Source organism: Haliaeetus albicilla, chromosome 19 (assembly GCF_947461875.1).
Source record: "Haliaeetus albicilla chromosome 19, bHalAlb1.1, whole genome shotgun sequence".
Taxonomy (NCBI): Eukaryota; Metazoa; Chordata; class Aves; order Accipitriformes; family Accipitridae; genus Haliaeetus; species Haliaeetus albicilla.
This window is the reverse complement of record NC_091501.1, coordinates 25,758,924-25,773,680: the sequence shown is the minus strand read 5'-3', so window position 1 is coordinate 25,773,680 and position 14,757 is coordinate 25,758,924. Positions and strand designations below refer to the sequence as shown.

Sequence of the window (14,757 nt, the reverse complement as noted above, 5' to 3'; positions counted from 1 at the left end):
TACCATAGGAATTTTTACAAGAGAACGGATTTTGCCTCATAATTTCCATTCAGAATTTGCTATTTTAGGAATAATTTTTAAAAACCCCAAACATAAAAACACTACAGGCATGTGTGTTATGATGAGAGGTATAGACAAGAAAACATGAGGACCCTGCATGACCATACTGAGGGAATGCACACCCTTCTTGCTCCCTGCCATGAAGACTAGCAGCCATTTCTCTGGCAAGTTCAAATTATGACCTTGTGCCTTCAGAAGATCCCACCTACAGCAACAGAGGCTTTTTAAATCCCTACATTAATTCTCTTAACACCTTGCAAAAAGACTCACCCCTGCACAAAGGAAATCCTTGTCCTCTCCAGAGGGAAGGAAGATCATAATACCAATTCCTACCTTCCTCCCCCCCCCCCCCATAGTTAAAGACTTCAAAACTTTGATTGTTCTAGTATCAGGGGAGTCTAAGTAGACGTCTAACACACAGAGTCACTTCCTACATACCCTTTCCATAGCTAGTTCCATTGCTTCCACAAATTCTCCAGTCAAAGTTGTGAACACAGATGGCTTCCACAAAGGAGATCTTGGTTCCGTGGAACAGGAGCCTTTCACTTACTTCCTTCCCTCCATTTTCCCTTTTCATCTGCTCCTTTTGCCTAAAAGAAAAACGCAGGGGAGGAGAGTGTGAGCCGTGGAAGAAAAGGGAGAAAGGGTTTTAAAAAAAAAAAGTATATAATGTACATGTAAATATCAGCTGGATGAGATTTCCAGTCTGCTTTCTCCTCTCTCAGCTTGGAAGATGAGACAGACTAGCAGTATGATGGACAATTACAAGATGAGCAATATATTGATACCACTGCCCAGCAATTCTAGGTTATTCTGGCTTTCTTCAGTGAATCTAAGTAAGCATTGACACTATTACAGCCCCCACTGTACCAACCTTTTGCTCTTCTGTAGGGTCCTACTAGTTCTGCTTTAATGTCTCTTGTCCCTTCCCAGCCCCAAACTCTCTGGGGAGCGGAGGTTGTACTAACCGCAGAGCCTCCACGCTCCAGCAGTGGGCAAGCACTAGAGGCAGCTTGTTCTTCATTCCCTTGGTGAACCCAGACTGCCACACTCCCTAGCTCCTGCCCCTCAGTGAGATCGGTGCAGCCGAGGAGACAGAGCCAGGAGAGAAACTGAACCTTCCTTCACCACTGAAGACCTTACTGATTTAGGCCAGAGTCAGACTGAGCTGTGACCGGTGTCAAAAGAGGAATCGTAACGGAAGGCTCAACTAGTATCTCCCATCACTATTTCACAGCATCCAGACATCCCGCAGGTTTTCAGAAGCTGTCAAAGTGGACAGGACAGTGATATTCTTCAGGAAATTATCGGCTACCAAGTAAACAGAGCCAGGGAGAGGGGAGAATCCTTCCAACTTGTAAACTGCATAAATGAAAAGTTAAGAGCAATGGACTGAAACTTGTTGATTGCGAACCTGACAGTGTTAAACTCTGCCTGGTTAGCTAACCAGATAATTAAGCTTAATTATCTCTTTGGAGGACAATAAAGAGTATGCTCTACCACATGTTTTTAAGTGTCTTAAGTTTTGCTAGATGAAGAGGTTTTATGAAATTATTAGCAATAACTTCCTGGGTTCAGTCACTTCACAGGTGAAAGTACTTATTTGAGTAGTATTTTTCTCCATTACCATTCCATACATTCCTAGAATACTTCTATTAGGTATCTGCTTTTGTTTTAAACTAGACAACTGTTCTATGCAACACCTTCATCTGCTACCAAATTAACTTGAACATGGTCATTTACTGCCACTAGCACCAGCTCAAAACTGTTGGTGTCTAGCTTGGCATAAGTACCTGGAGTTCAGTATCACTGATGCGGATGTTGAAAACCAGAAAGGAGCTCTGGAACTCAGGGACCATTAAGTTAAAGCACAAGGACTCTTTCTCAGTGAGTACTGACTTAATTCAGCAAGGGTACTCAGACTCTTGAGAAAGCCTTAAATAAATCCGACTGAGGAGGAAAAAAAAAAAAAAAAAAAAAAAAAAAAAGAGAGAGAGAGACCCAAGCACCCTTTACTTGCTAAAAAAGAAGTGGGCAAGGGTATTTCATATGTTCTGATGATAAACTTTTGTTAACAGACAGAACACATGCACAGCAGGCAGTTAACTGTTCAATCCCCAAGACAATCAATACACTATTCCACATTACTGTGGGTATCCTCATCCCAATTTTGCATCATTCATGTCCTCCCCCCATCTTCCAAGGAGCCATGCAAAGGGAACCTCCCCCCAGGAGCATCGCATTCTCTGCAAGGCCTTAAACACTTAATTTCACTCCTGAAACTGCTCCTAAGAAGGAAATACCAGTCGTGTTAAAGCAGAGGTGGTAAAGTCTTTTCTTTCCTAGGAAGTAGCTACAGGACACCAGCTCTTGGAGACTCCTTCCCCATAAGGATGTGGAAACAAACACTAACCACTGAAACACTTTCCAGAGGGATGGATTCTGAATCCTCTGTATTTTAAGGACCTTGTAGTTTTTCATAGTCTGATGAAACAGTTGCTTTATTCTGTTGTATTCAGCGGTTGTATTACTGACCTCCACTGCCTATAAAATAGAAACAAAAGGAAAAGAAGACATGAGCCTTCACAGTTAGCTTGTAACATGCAGAAGCCTAATTACAGCAGATACACTTTCAGAAGGGTCCCCAAACTATACTTATGAAGGTTAATTTAATGCTTTGGATTGTGACTGTGAATAATTAGGACAGACACTTAATATGTAAATTAGTATGTCACTCCTGCTTTGCAAGGACACCTCACCTCTCTTCAGGAAGGATGCTCAAAGCGAAAGGATCAATTAAATGTTTTACATCTCCAAGTAAGAGTTGACACTTGTAACTTTAAATCTCAATGAAATGGCAATTTCAAAAAGAAAACTTGACTGATTACTGCAGATAATATCAGTGTTATATATAAAGCTGATCAAGAACAAAAGATGTTACGATAACAGTATCATTTGTAACCAGACATTTAAGGGAGCCTCAGCTATTAAAGATGAAACAAACAAAATACATACAACCACCCAGCATTGTAGCTCCTTAACTTTCCAAATTAAAACTTGGAAAGTTGCACTTAAATACAGACTTAAGGAAAAAAAAAAAAGCTACTTTTCTACACATAAGAGAGCAATTAAGATTCTAATAGGAATGTTACACTAAATACCTGCTTAAGCAAATACATCTCCTCCTTTCCTAAAGGAAACAACGTCTATTTATCCATGCTTATTGTGTTTAAAAATCCATCAAGAAATGCACATTTTTCCCCAAAGAAAAGGTAAGGCAAAACATAATTAAAACATGATTCGAGCTCTTCTACTTGCTTATGTCATGCATAAATTTTCCATTTTTTTCTCCAAAGTAATATCTGTCTTTAATCTTCTAGAATAGACACTTATCTCCCATAAACTTGACTGAAAATGCATAATGCTGGCAGACTGAGGTCACTTGGTAATACTTTCCACTTTACTGCTGCCTAAGCCTAGTGGGGACTCAAAATGACTTAAACTGAAATACTCAACATTCCACATATCAAAGATGTGTTTTAAGCAGGAAAGCTGCGGTCATCCTAGGAGGTAATATGATGCCAACATCTTAACCTGTCAGGCAAAAGCTCCACATTTTAGAAGGCTGAGTTTAGCGAGGAGATAAAATAGGACTTATATTTCACAGCTGCATATAAATAAAGAAGTGTTTTTCTGGATACCATGTCCAGCTTGTGCATTAAGTACTTACTGACGAAGAGGCCTATCATAGGAAAGTCTTCTAGGGATTAAGTATAAAGTCAGCTGCACAAGGAAGAATTATTTCTTTGAATTTATTAAAAAGCTTTTACAAGGCTGAATGAAGTTTCCCATGTCTTAATACAAGAGTATTTTCCAAAGCTTCTTTACAACACATAAAACAATTTGGATGGGCAAGTATTTATTATCTGCATAGTCTGTGACACCACCACTCAAGTTGCTTACCATCACCTACAAGATTAAAATTATGTCACTGTATTTCAGTACTACATCTTTTATTTATACATAAACAATTCTTATTTGGACTACAACTATGCTTTTGCTATGCTGCATCTATTTACTGAGGAACCGTAACTTTTCTGGGTAAAACAGAGGGTCAGCCACATGGTACAAGGCCTAATCCTGTAAGAAAAGTACTTCAATTATTTTATCATATGATGGCCTCCCAAGCAACAAAGCCAGTTCTCTTTTGCATGAAAACTTTGTGGGATTGTCCTTATTTCCCCAAGGAGGCTTCCCCTACTAATAAAGGGTAACACCACATTGCTATTGCAGGTTGATACTTTGTAACAACGTAACTTCTTTAGCTCTTCATCTTCAGACCTAAAAAGGAAAATTCTAGAGAGCATAAGCATTTGCTAACCCACTAGCAAGGAGTGGAGTTTCTGAGGCAGAGAAGAATTGCTGCCCTGACAATAATTTCTGTTAGCGCATGACTGTACAAGAACAGCGCTCTGTGATACCAAACCGTGATCTCTGGTTAACTTAGGCTTTGGAAGCAGCATAGTTTGTATTAGTGACAGTGATCCAGCCAGAACTAATGAAGTACACAGACTTCACGTTGCATCAGTGCCCATTCCTGTTACAGAACAGCAATCTTTGGCATGCGTGTCAGGATTCAGCAACATAGCAGCCACACAAAGACTAATCTTCTGACATAAAACCACACATTCGTTGCACACATTTCTCTGTCGTATATTAAAGATACAATTTAAAACCCAGCATGAAGTTCCAATACAGTATCGATTCTTTTTTTTTTGCCTTTGAAAAGCTTACCAACTACTAATTCCACTTTTTCGGTTAAACAAAGACAGAAGACATTCACACCAACTTCCCAATTGGTGTTACCAATTTCCATTGTGCATTTCATACACTCTACTTTCTATAGAACTATGATTCTAAATGACTTACAGATTAAGACACTGCAACGCTCAAAAAATAAGCAATGTTACCAAACCAGAGCTGCTCTTTTTAAGCAAAGATTACTTTCTCCCTATCTCGTATAGGTGTTCCTTTTTAAAATGGATCACTTCCAGCACAGCAAATTTTGCCATGATTATTTGTCAATGTCTAAAGAGAAGGGAACTCATCAAGTCGTAATTGTCAGATCTTACAATGGTCACTACATGCATACAGAATGCCAGCCAGTCCCAATATTACCTACTGCAAAAAAACGGGCTTAGGACCCCACAGAAGTATTTAATCTAGACCAGGCTTTCACTTTTAGCACCAACAGGTACTATGGGCTTTGTCACTGTTTAGGTGCAGAATTAACTTCTCCTTTCCTATGAAAGCCACTCAGTTTACAAATTAAAAGATGGTTTTCTTAGGTGCCAACTCAGCAAGCAAACTGAGCTCTGGGGAACAAGATGATCTTTCTATGTCACACATCCCCACAAGTACCACCAGCGATACCATGGATCTGCACATCGCATTCCAAAGCCTCTCACAATCACCTCAGTGACTCCAGAAACACCCGAAAAAACAGACTCAACTAAAATTCAGACTGAAGTCTTCAGAGTAAATAAGGGAAGCAGTTAAGATACATGCAACTCCGAAGCCTGAAGAGAAATGAGCTATCTGTCTTCCTGGCATTCTTTTGAAAAATTTAATCTTATGTTAATCAGTTAAGCTGCTGATAAGCCAAGGGAAGAGCTGATTAGTTATATCCTTTATTATTTTGACAGAACTCAAAATATCACAGGCCCAAATCTTCAAAAGGTCTGGCTGCCAGATTCCCACACAAACTCATTATTAGTTCATTCAGCAGGTGCTGGACACCTGACACTTTTACAGACTTGAAAAACTAGGGGTTTTTGCTAATTGTGAAAACCAGCTATTTGAAGTGAGCTAATGTACAGAGCAGTTGACTTAAATTTTATCCATTGATTTTTCTTCAGAACTGTAGATGAATTTGCTATATACATGCATGGCCAGATACTGGCATTACACCGAGTAAGGCATAATCCAACACAAGAGGGTAGTCAGGGTAAAATGGAACATGCAGCACAAGGCAGAATAACAGAAACAGCCTACGGAAGCTAAGAGACATGATACTTCTGGTTCTCATGCCACTGCCAATGTAATTACACCAGGAAAAATAAAATACAAGGAGTGAGAATAGCAATGGAGCTCTCTGTCAAGTGAAACTAGCCAGAAAGAATTCCCAGTTTGGAAATATGATATTACTTCTGTCCTGCCCCTAGCCATCAAGATATCTGTGCCAATACAAGTTGGTCAGCATCATACAAGATTCTGTGACACAGTCAACAAGGAAAACCTCTTATGCCCACGTTATGTACTGTTCCTTAATCAGGGTCAAAGCCACTATAAAAAAAGACAAGTGTAACACTCAAAAGCCTTTTTTATAGCATACTGTAGTACTTCCACAGTCTGGTTTGCTCTTCCAGAAGGACTGCTGGTTAATACCATTAGACCTAGTAATTTAAAAACCACCTGCACATTTTTGGTCTTAGTAGGCCAAACAGAAACATAGACTTTGGGCTGACAAGGGTTTGTTTTGTTGAAGAGATCACTGCAAATATTTTTTTATATTATTAGCTGTAACTCTTTATTACTGCCATTCCTTGAGGCCATGGTCTGTGCTCAGATCTGTGATGTATGTGACAGTACTGGGTGACTTGAAAGAGCATATAGAGATTCCCTTTCCTAGATCTCCAGTCCAAACTTTATCCACCAACAGCCATGATGGTGTTATTATTGGATGGCTTTTTAACAGCCTACACAGAAAGGGTTTGGTCTCAGCCCAGAAGAAATACACGCTTCATAGAAGCCCCTTGCTTAACTGGTCCACTAAGTCACCAAAATAAGCCATTTCTTCATTTTTAACAGAAAAAAAAAAACAAACAAAAACTAAAGAAAATTGTCTTGAATTTGTTGAGTTTTGGGTTTGTATGTAAATAGATGCCTAAAATACAGATGAAGTTCATGGGAATTTAGCAACTTTTTCAGGAGCTCTTGGGAGACCACCTAGATCTTTAGCACAGACACTCAAGAGAACACTCCTGTCCCTTTTTAGCATCTACCCAGTTACAATTGCTTCAGTTAAGCATCCTCCTCCTTCGAATCATGTTTTTGCATCAGAATTACAAGGCGGGGCGGGGGGGAGGGGGGAGAGGAAGATACCTTGTATCCCAAGTCAGGCAGTGCAGATTGATCCCAGTGGACAGGACAGACTTGCTTTGGAATAGAAGAATCCCTCTGGCTGTTTGCAAACAGACAGAAACCAAACTTTTAGCAATTCTAGTACTGCTCTGAACATTCAAATTGGCAGCATTGCCTTTGGCTAATTCCTACATTTAAAAATAAACAAAATAAACCACAAAAACTGGGAAACAGCCTCAGCCTGTGAACTGGGCCTTGCATGCTGCCATTCAATTGCCACGGTCCTCTTTCACTTGCTTTTTTAAGAAACAACTGTCCATCACCAGTCCTGTGGATGTGGTACCTGGAGTAACATGTACCCCAGAAACCAGGTGATGCACCAAGCTGGCAGCTTGTGATATAGCTTCTGTTCAGTCAAATGGATATGTTTTCTTCTAGCAACAGCTGCATTCTTTGCACAATTACTGCCAGCGCTGGCAGCCATTTTGCCTTGTGATTACTTCTGAAATACGAAAACACAACAACTTAGAGAGAATCATTTACCCTTTCCTTATCTTCTGCACATCTTCAGAAGACACAAACTTCGGTCGCCTGCAGACCTTTCTTCGAGTTTTAAAAGAGATGTTTGTCTGGGTCATTTCTTGAGGAGAAAAGAGAGGGCAAAAGAAAAAGTCATGAATAAGTCTACAAGATGGGGTCATTAATTAATGAGTCATTCATTAATGAGAAATACATATTCATTGTCAATTCTATCTGCTGAAGAATAGTTGTGCAAAGCCTATGTAAGCTTCTTGTCCTTCCTGTAACTCTGGTATTTATCCTGTGCCTATCTTGCTTGCTCCCTTAAGTCATTCATGCTCTTTAAATGTTGCTCCAGCAGCACAGGAAGATGCCTGATTTTTCATTTTTAGTATCCATAGGGTTAACTCACTTTACTTAAGGTTTACTATGACGTTATGTGAAGACTACAAGTCTTTTTACTTCTGGTCCAATGTGAGTCTGGATAGTGTCAAGGAATAAGGGGGAAGGTTACTTTTGTAAGGAATTTCCTCTGGGCCATCACTACCTCACTTCCCCTTCCAATCAGTAAATCTGGTAGTATTAGTAAAAGAAGTCATAGCTTCTAAAAGCTGGGAGAGCTGGCAGGTTAGTCTTTGTAAAGCACTGCATAGTTGTAAATGAGAACCTTCAAAATGAGTACCTTTAAAATTGAGCTGGTAATGATGTGAGCCAGCCTGGAAAGATATGGTGGTATCTGGATCTGCTAGATACAAATTCTCAATAACAGCAGAAGATGGCGAGTTCACACTACTCCCTTCTCCCTTTGGGGAAGTAAGAGGAAAAAAGAGAAAGAAGAGTAATGAGTAAACACAACAGGACTAAACCCTGGATAACTAGCGTGGGTAGAGGGAAAGAAGAGGCAAAGAGTAGGATGAAGAGGAAATCTACCCAGCACTATCATAGCCTAAAATGCGATTACCAGACACACATAACATACACACAAATACATAATTAGTAATGATGGACACATGTATCCCATTTGTTTCTGTAACAAGTTGTACTGGTTTTGGCTGGTATAGAGTTAAATTTCTTCACAGTAGCTAGTATGGGGTTATGTTTTGGATTTGTGCTGAAAACAGTGTTGATAACACAGGGATGTTTTCGTTCCTGCTGAGCAGGGCTTACACAGAGTCAAGGGCTTTTCTGCTTCTCACCCCACCAGCGACGAAACTGGGGGAGCACAAGAAGTTGGGAGGGGACACAGCTGGGACAGCTGACCCCAACTGACCCAAGGGATATTCCACACCATAGGACGTCGTGCTCAGAATGTGAGCCTGGGGGAAGAAGAAGGAAGGGGGGATGTTCAGAGTGACGGCGTTTGTCTTTCCAAGTCACCATTACGTATGATGAGCCCTGCTGTCCTGGAGATGGCTGAACACCTGCCTGCCCATGGGAAATGGGGAACGGATTCCTTGTTTTGCTTTGCTTACATGCACGGCTTTTGCTTTACCTATTAAGCTGTCTTTATCTCAGCCCATGAGTTTTCTTACTTTTACTCTTCTGATTCTCTCCCCCATCCCACTGTGGAGGAGTGAGCGAGTGGCTGCATGGGGCTTAGTCGCCAGCCAGGTGTGACGGATGCACTCAACTCCTTGACCAAACTAGTGTTAGTTTGATTCAGGCTCCCAGGGAAATAAAGGCCTAGGCCACGAGCAGGCCATGAACTTCTCTAGTTCCAACCTGTTCTCTGAAAACCCCCACAAGAACAGGGTGACATGGTGAGCATTGATGCATAAGCTTGGAAACCAGAACACCGATCATATGATTAACACATGAATAGCCAGTGGTTCTTCCAAGATTAATTTGTCAAGGAACAAAGAAAGTTGTGGGTACAAGGAGTCTCACACTTACCTTTTTCATCGCGTGCAATTTGATTATGAGCCAACCACTTCATTCCATAAATCTGACAGCCTGAGTGAGCTTTTTTTTTTTAGCAATCCCTGCTAAGGAGTGGGCTGCACAGCGGTGACCTCCCCTGAGCTGGGACACCTCTCAACATTACTCCTTGAGGCTGAGACACCCCTTACTGACCGCAGATCTTTGGTAAGTGATCGATATCACGCATAACCTTGTATTATAGTGTACCGAGATTTTGTATTGGTAACTTTGAATTATTATTATTATATCCTCTGTGCAATAAGTAATAGAGCGAACCTTGCCATCGGACTTTGTTAAGTCTCACTTTTACAACATTCTACTTCAATAAAACTACTTTTGCTGCTACCTTTCATGGTGGTTCTTTAAACGGTCTAAAGCCTCCCCTGCGACAAACTGTCGTAGTCATCAGATTCTAAATTTGCTCTGAGACACCAGGGTTAAACTACGATGCAAGTATAATTCTCTAATGTACAAAATAATGTAAAATATGAGGGTATGTTGATGGAGATGCTTTCCATTTAAGCTGCCCACTGAAATCAAAGCCCACCATTGCTAGAGCCACTATATCCATCATCTTTCCCTGCGTACTTTTCCACATCCCTGGATCACCTTTGTGTTCTGCCAGTTGTGCTGCTACACTGTAAACCACATGGGGAAGACTCATCTGCCTTGGGGGAAGGAGAGATTCCTTATTTATTTCTTTTGCTGTATTTTTCTGATAGATCACTCTCTCAAAGAGGATTTGGCCACCCAGGGAGAAAGGTAACATTTGATCTGAGAGCAGAGCAACCCTTGCATGTTCAAGGAAGCAGGACAATGCTTAGAAGAGAGGCAAGGCTACTTCCTGAATAATTTAAAAGGCAGTATATCTCAAGGACAGTGTATACATGTTAAATCTGTGTAGAAGCCATGGACAACTCCAGAAGGGAATCTGACTAGAGAAGCCAGCATGCATCATCAAAAACAGCCTGATCAACACAAGCTGAAAAAAAGGTATTTTGCTTTCCTGCATTTGCCAACAAGATCTTTGTCAGGAAAGTAGTTATAACAAATCACCCAGACACAAAGACAGACAATCACTCGTACTGAACCTCACTGCAAGGAGATAAAGCATTCCCTCCCCTTCAGCCTGTCAACATTTTATCACATCTGTTATGAACATCTGTAGCTTCACTGCCTTACTTGACACTGTAAAACTCAGGCACAAGCACTTACTTAATTAACCTTGCTGAGTAAAGGGGAGGGGGGGGAGGGGGGGGAAGAGGCTCCAAGCATTTCTTCAGAAGTGATTCAAAGCACAGGATGTGGACTCACCTGTTGCCCATATTCAATCCACTGGCCTTGGTCATTCTTCCAATACCAAATCCACTGTGTAGTCAATAACAATGTGGGTTTTGTGACTGATGACAGTGTAGAGAGGCGTCGAAGCAAAGAAGAACCGCATGTCATCGTCTGGAAATTAATGTTCTTATCTGCTATGCTGTAAGGACAAATTCAGGTTTATTATATTTAACAGTATATATTTTATCCTCTAATCCCCAGTTTAAGATTGTGCCATTTTCTTTAATATAATGTGACTGCCTGAACTTACTTAGGCCCAAAATAAGAGTATTTCCCACAGCATGCATGGCAGCTCTGAAAACTGTTTCCAGTCTTCAGAAGTGAACTATGGCCTGTGAGACACTGAATGCCATCTCAGTCACTAGCCAGATATTGCACTGCCAGCTTTACAGACAGTCTGGGGCTACATGTACAATGTGGCAAAAGGTATTTCTGCAATAAATAAGCATGGTTACAGTTTTTCTCAGTAAAAAAATAGAAGTTGGTAAGTACCTGACTGAATTTGCCAGCAAGCACCTGCAGCTTATAAACTTTGTTCTTTTTCTGTGGTTACAGAGGATGCAATCACAGCTGTGACTTCTGTAAATAGCATTCATCACTGGAGCCACCTGGGCTTTTACTCCTGGGAGGCTTGAGAAAATTAACTCTCAGGCAGAAAGACTCTGAAAGTAGCCTCCTCTTGGGAATCTTGCTTGTGATTTGCACCATCCGGCAGCCTAGTCAAGCTGCAAATCAAAATCACCTGCAGACTGAAGAGGCATGGGCCAAAACAGCTATACCATTTTATTGAGGCCATACTTGGGGTCCCCTACAAATCCAGTGACTTACAGTGGGGCCTTCAGAAAGGAGTTAAAGGGAAAATGCACTCACTTAAGAAAAAAAAATAAATAATGGGCTGCTTACACAAAGGGCATTTCATAAAATTTACCTAGGCATATTATAGATATTATTATATTATAGTATTATTATAGATGCTAGCTGTATTAGGAGAGGAATAGCCTAGAGAAGACCAGCTCTGAATTGTTGTTAAAGGGCCCAACTTAATTATTATTTATAAGTTATGATTCATTATCTGAAATATTAATATTCTAAGCACTAAATTCCACCCATTTCTTTTTACGCTGTATAGTTTTAAATGCAAGATACTGTGTTATTCTTAGAAGACAAGAATGGGGTGATATTTCCATGCAATCACTTTTACTTTTGGGTTTGGTTGTTTTTTTTAAAGAAAAATTCTCCTTTGTACATCCTCCCATATTCTGAGCAGCTCAGTAATCAGAAGTTATGGAAGCCAGACATCTTTAGGAAGAAAACAAGAGTTTTTCCTCAGGGGCTCAACCACAGTACTCTAAGCAAGCAGTCCGTCATCATCATACCTGTTGTTTTTTGGGTCACAATAGGCCTTTTCAATTTCCTCCGTCATGGAAAGGTCATTCCAGGTGATCCCATTATATACCTGCCATCGATATGGTAAATGGTAATGAACAAATCTGCATTTATCTGTAATGAGAGCGGACATAATCAGGAGCTCTGCAATCATAACACAGAGAGCAAGACAAGGAAAAAAAAAAGGAACAAGCATTTTTTACACTCTGACTTTATCTCTTGGGCTTTGGTACAAGCAATAAAGACAGAGTGCTGAAAATAGAAATATGTTTGAACAATAGGGATGTGCGTTTCTCTAGCCTTACCTAGAAAAGCAGCATAGGCTCTTATACTGCCAAATACATTTCAAAGAAACCACAACCTTCCCTTTGCTGATACACAACGTTGGCAGCTGGGAGAGCCATGCCACAGATAAGTGTGTGCCTATGTGTCACACCACCATGTTTCTCAGCCGTAAAAAGTCTAGTCTACACATCACATAAGCACTCCAATAGATTTGGTTCTCTCTTTCCTTTAGTCTTTATGGGGTGGTTACCAAGGCCTGAATGTTTTTTTTAGGTCCAGCCCAACGAATGAGGCAGCATAAAGGACTGCAATACTCCACAGAACATCCCCCAAGAGGGACCCTACACTCACTCCTGAACAGGTAGCAGCACACTGCCCTACTGACAAGACTGCTAGGCACTGTTGGAATTGTTGCTTCACTTCTCAGAAAATGGGAAGGAGCAACTTTTAACTGCCTTGTGTACAAGACCTGCAGCAGTGCTATATACGCTTCACACAGGAAGAGGAAGACTTGTGGGGTGGTTTTTTTTTTACATCATCTATGTTTTCAATGCATGTAGGTCTGCATGTTTGAGCCCAGACCTGCTTAACACCCCTGCATGTGTGCGTCCTGCTGGATACAGGCAGAAGCTGACCTCCAGGCCTCCCTGCTGGGGGAAGCTGATGTACACTCCACACCCGAGTATGGATCAAACCTCTTAATTTACAACTTTTGAGCCAAACATGACATGACAAAGCACACTAACTCTCCAACCATTATTTGAGTTTGGCTATTTGGTGGTCACAGGAGAGCTGCTTTGAGCCTGACCTCCACAGTTAGCAGCCAGGTACAACATTCATGTTATGCAGGTCCAAAAGTTCGTAAATTTAAGCCTCAAGCCTGGCCCTAAAGAAGCAGAGACTCTGAGAAATGCGACACGAGGCTGGAATAGCTGCTGCACAGACAGAGCCAAAATGAGTTTCACCATTCCTGCCCCCTGATGTATCTGACCACAGAACATATGGAAACTAACCCCAGTTATGAAGACAGTATCATTCACTCCTTTCTTCAATCTTTTTGTTAACAGGGCTGGAGTCCACCCTGTCTTGAAAGGGCTGTGCTTAAATTAACTTGAAAAGCTGTAGACAAAACCACACTTGGTCTCTCTTGGCCAGATTTCATTTCTGTGATCCATAAAATAGCCATAAAAGAAACAATTTATTTTTTTAAAGTACTGTTTCCCTTCAAAGTAATGGTTAAGGAGAGGTATTATCAAGCCCTAAAGTAACTTACTCACCTGCCTCTCAGAAAAGGAGCTTCTGATTGGAGAACTGCATCTCTACCAGAACACAAACCCACTACAGAAATGCTAAATATACACAAACATTTCAGACCAAACAGTTATCAGGCAACTCACTATCTACATCCTAAGCAAAAGCAAACACAGTCTGGTCTAATTTAAGTGGATCTTTTACAAAGACCAGGTGGTCAGAAAAGGAGTAGTCCTTTAGAAAGTGACTCGACAAGTTCACTGAAAGAAAAATCTCATGGTACCTCCTCATAACCAAGGAAAAGCCTAACCTAGGGGTTAAGCAACCTTTCAGGGACAGCCCCCGAATACAATTGTTTATACTTAGATTTTTTCCCCAGACTTCTGTTATTGGCCACTGCCAGACAGACGATGGACTAGATTTATCTTTAGCTTAGCTGGTACAACTGCTTTGTTTTCTTAAGACATTTTAACACCTCAGATCACTTTTTGAAGGACTTAATGGGGGAGAATATGGCAATTGTCTGATGTACATAGCATACAGCAAGAACAAAGGGTGACATATTGTTACCAGTTGTCAATGACGACAGCATAAGGCCAGCTCTTAAATTGATCTAATAGTTACAGAAAGTGTAACATTTAACACTTGAGGGGTTTTTGCCACAGAAATATACCCAAAGCTTGCTCCCATCAACAGGGTTGAAATAGGCCACAGATGGATCATCTAGAGGAGAAAGGGTTAAAGTGTATCCACTTGACTTTCCTCTGATTATGTTTGTAATTCTGACAGTGTTTATTAGTAACTTGGAAACAAAGCAAATGAGCGAAAAGCCACAATCGCCACTGCCACTCC

The 14,757-nt window shown here is 40.8% G+C and overlaps 1 protein-coding gene across 1 annotated transcript in view; it reads right to left on the bottom strand.

The window, feature by feature from the left end:
- LOC104316708 (protein mono-ADP-ribosyltransferase PARP12) overlaps nucleotides 1–14,757 on the bottom strand; it is a 30,738-nt gene that overhangs the window by 2,115 nt on the left and 13,866 nt on the right. The window contains exons 7-13 of the mRNA XM_069806888.1: nucleotides 12,360–12,483; nucleotides 10,957–11,122; nucleotides 8,405–8,525; nucleotides 7,747–7,843; nucleotides 7,225–7,303; nucleotides 2,474–2,604; nucleotides 499–650 (exon numbers count right to left, since the gene is read on the bottom strand). Coding sequence (XP_069662989.1) covers nucleotides 499–650; nucleotides 2,474–2,604; nucleotides 7,225–7,303; nucleotides 7,747–7,843; nucleotides 8,405–8,525; nucleotides 10,957–11,122; nucleotides 12,360–12,483 — 870 coding nt within the window. The remainder of the gene's footprint in view (nucleotides 1–498; nucleotides 651–2,473; nucleotides 2,605–7,224; nucleotides 7,304–7,746; nucleotides 7,844–8,404; nucleotides 8,526–10,956; nucleotides 11,123–12,359; nucleotides 12,484–14,757) is intronic.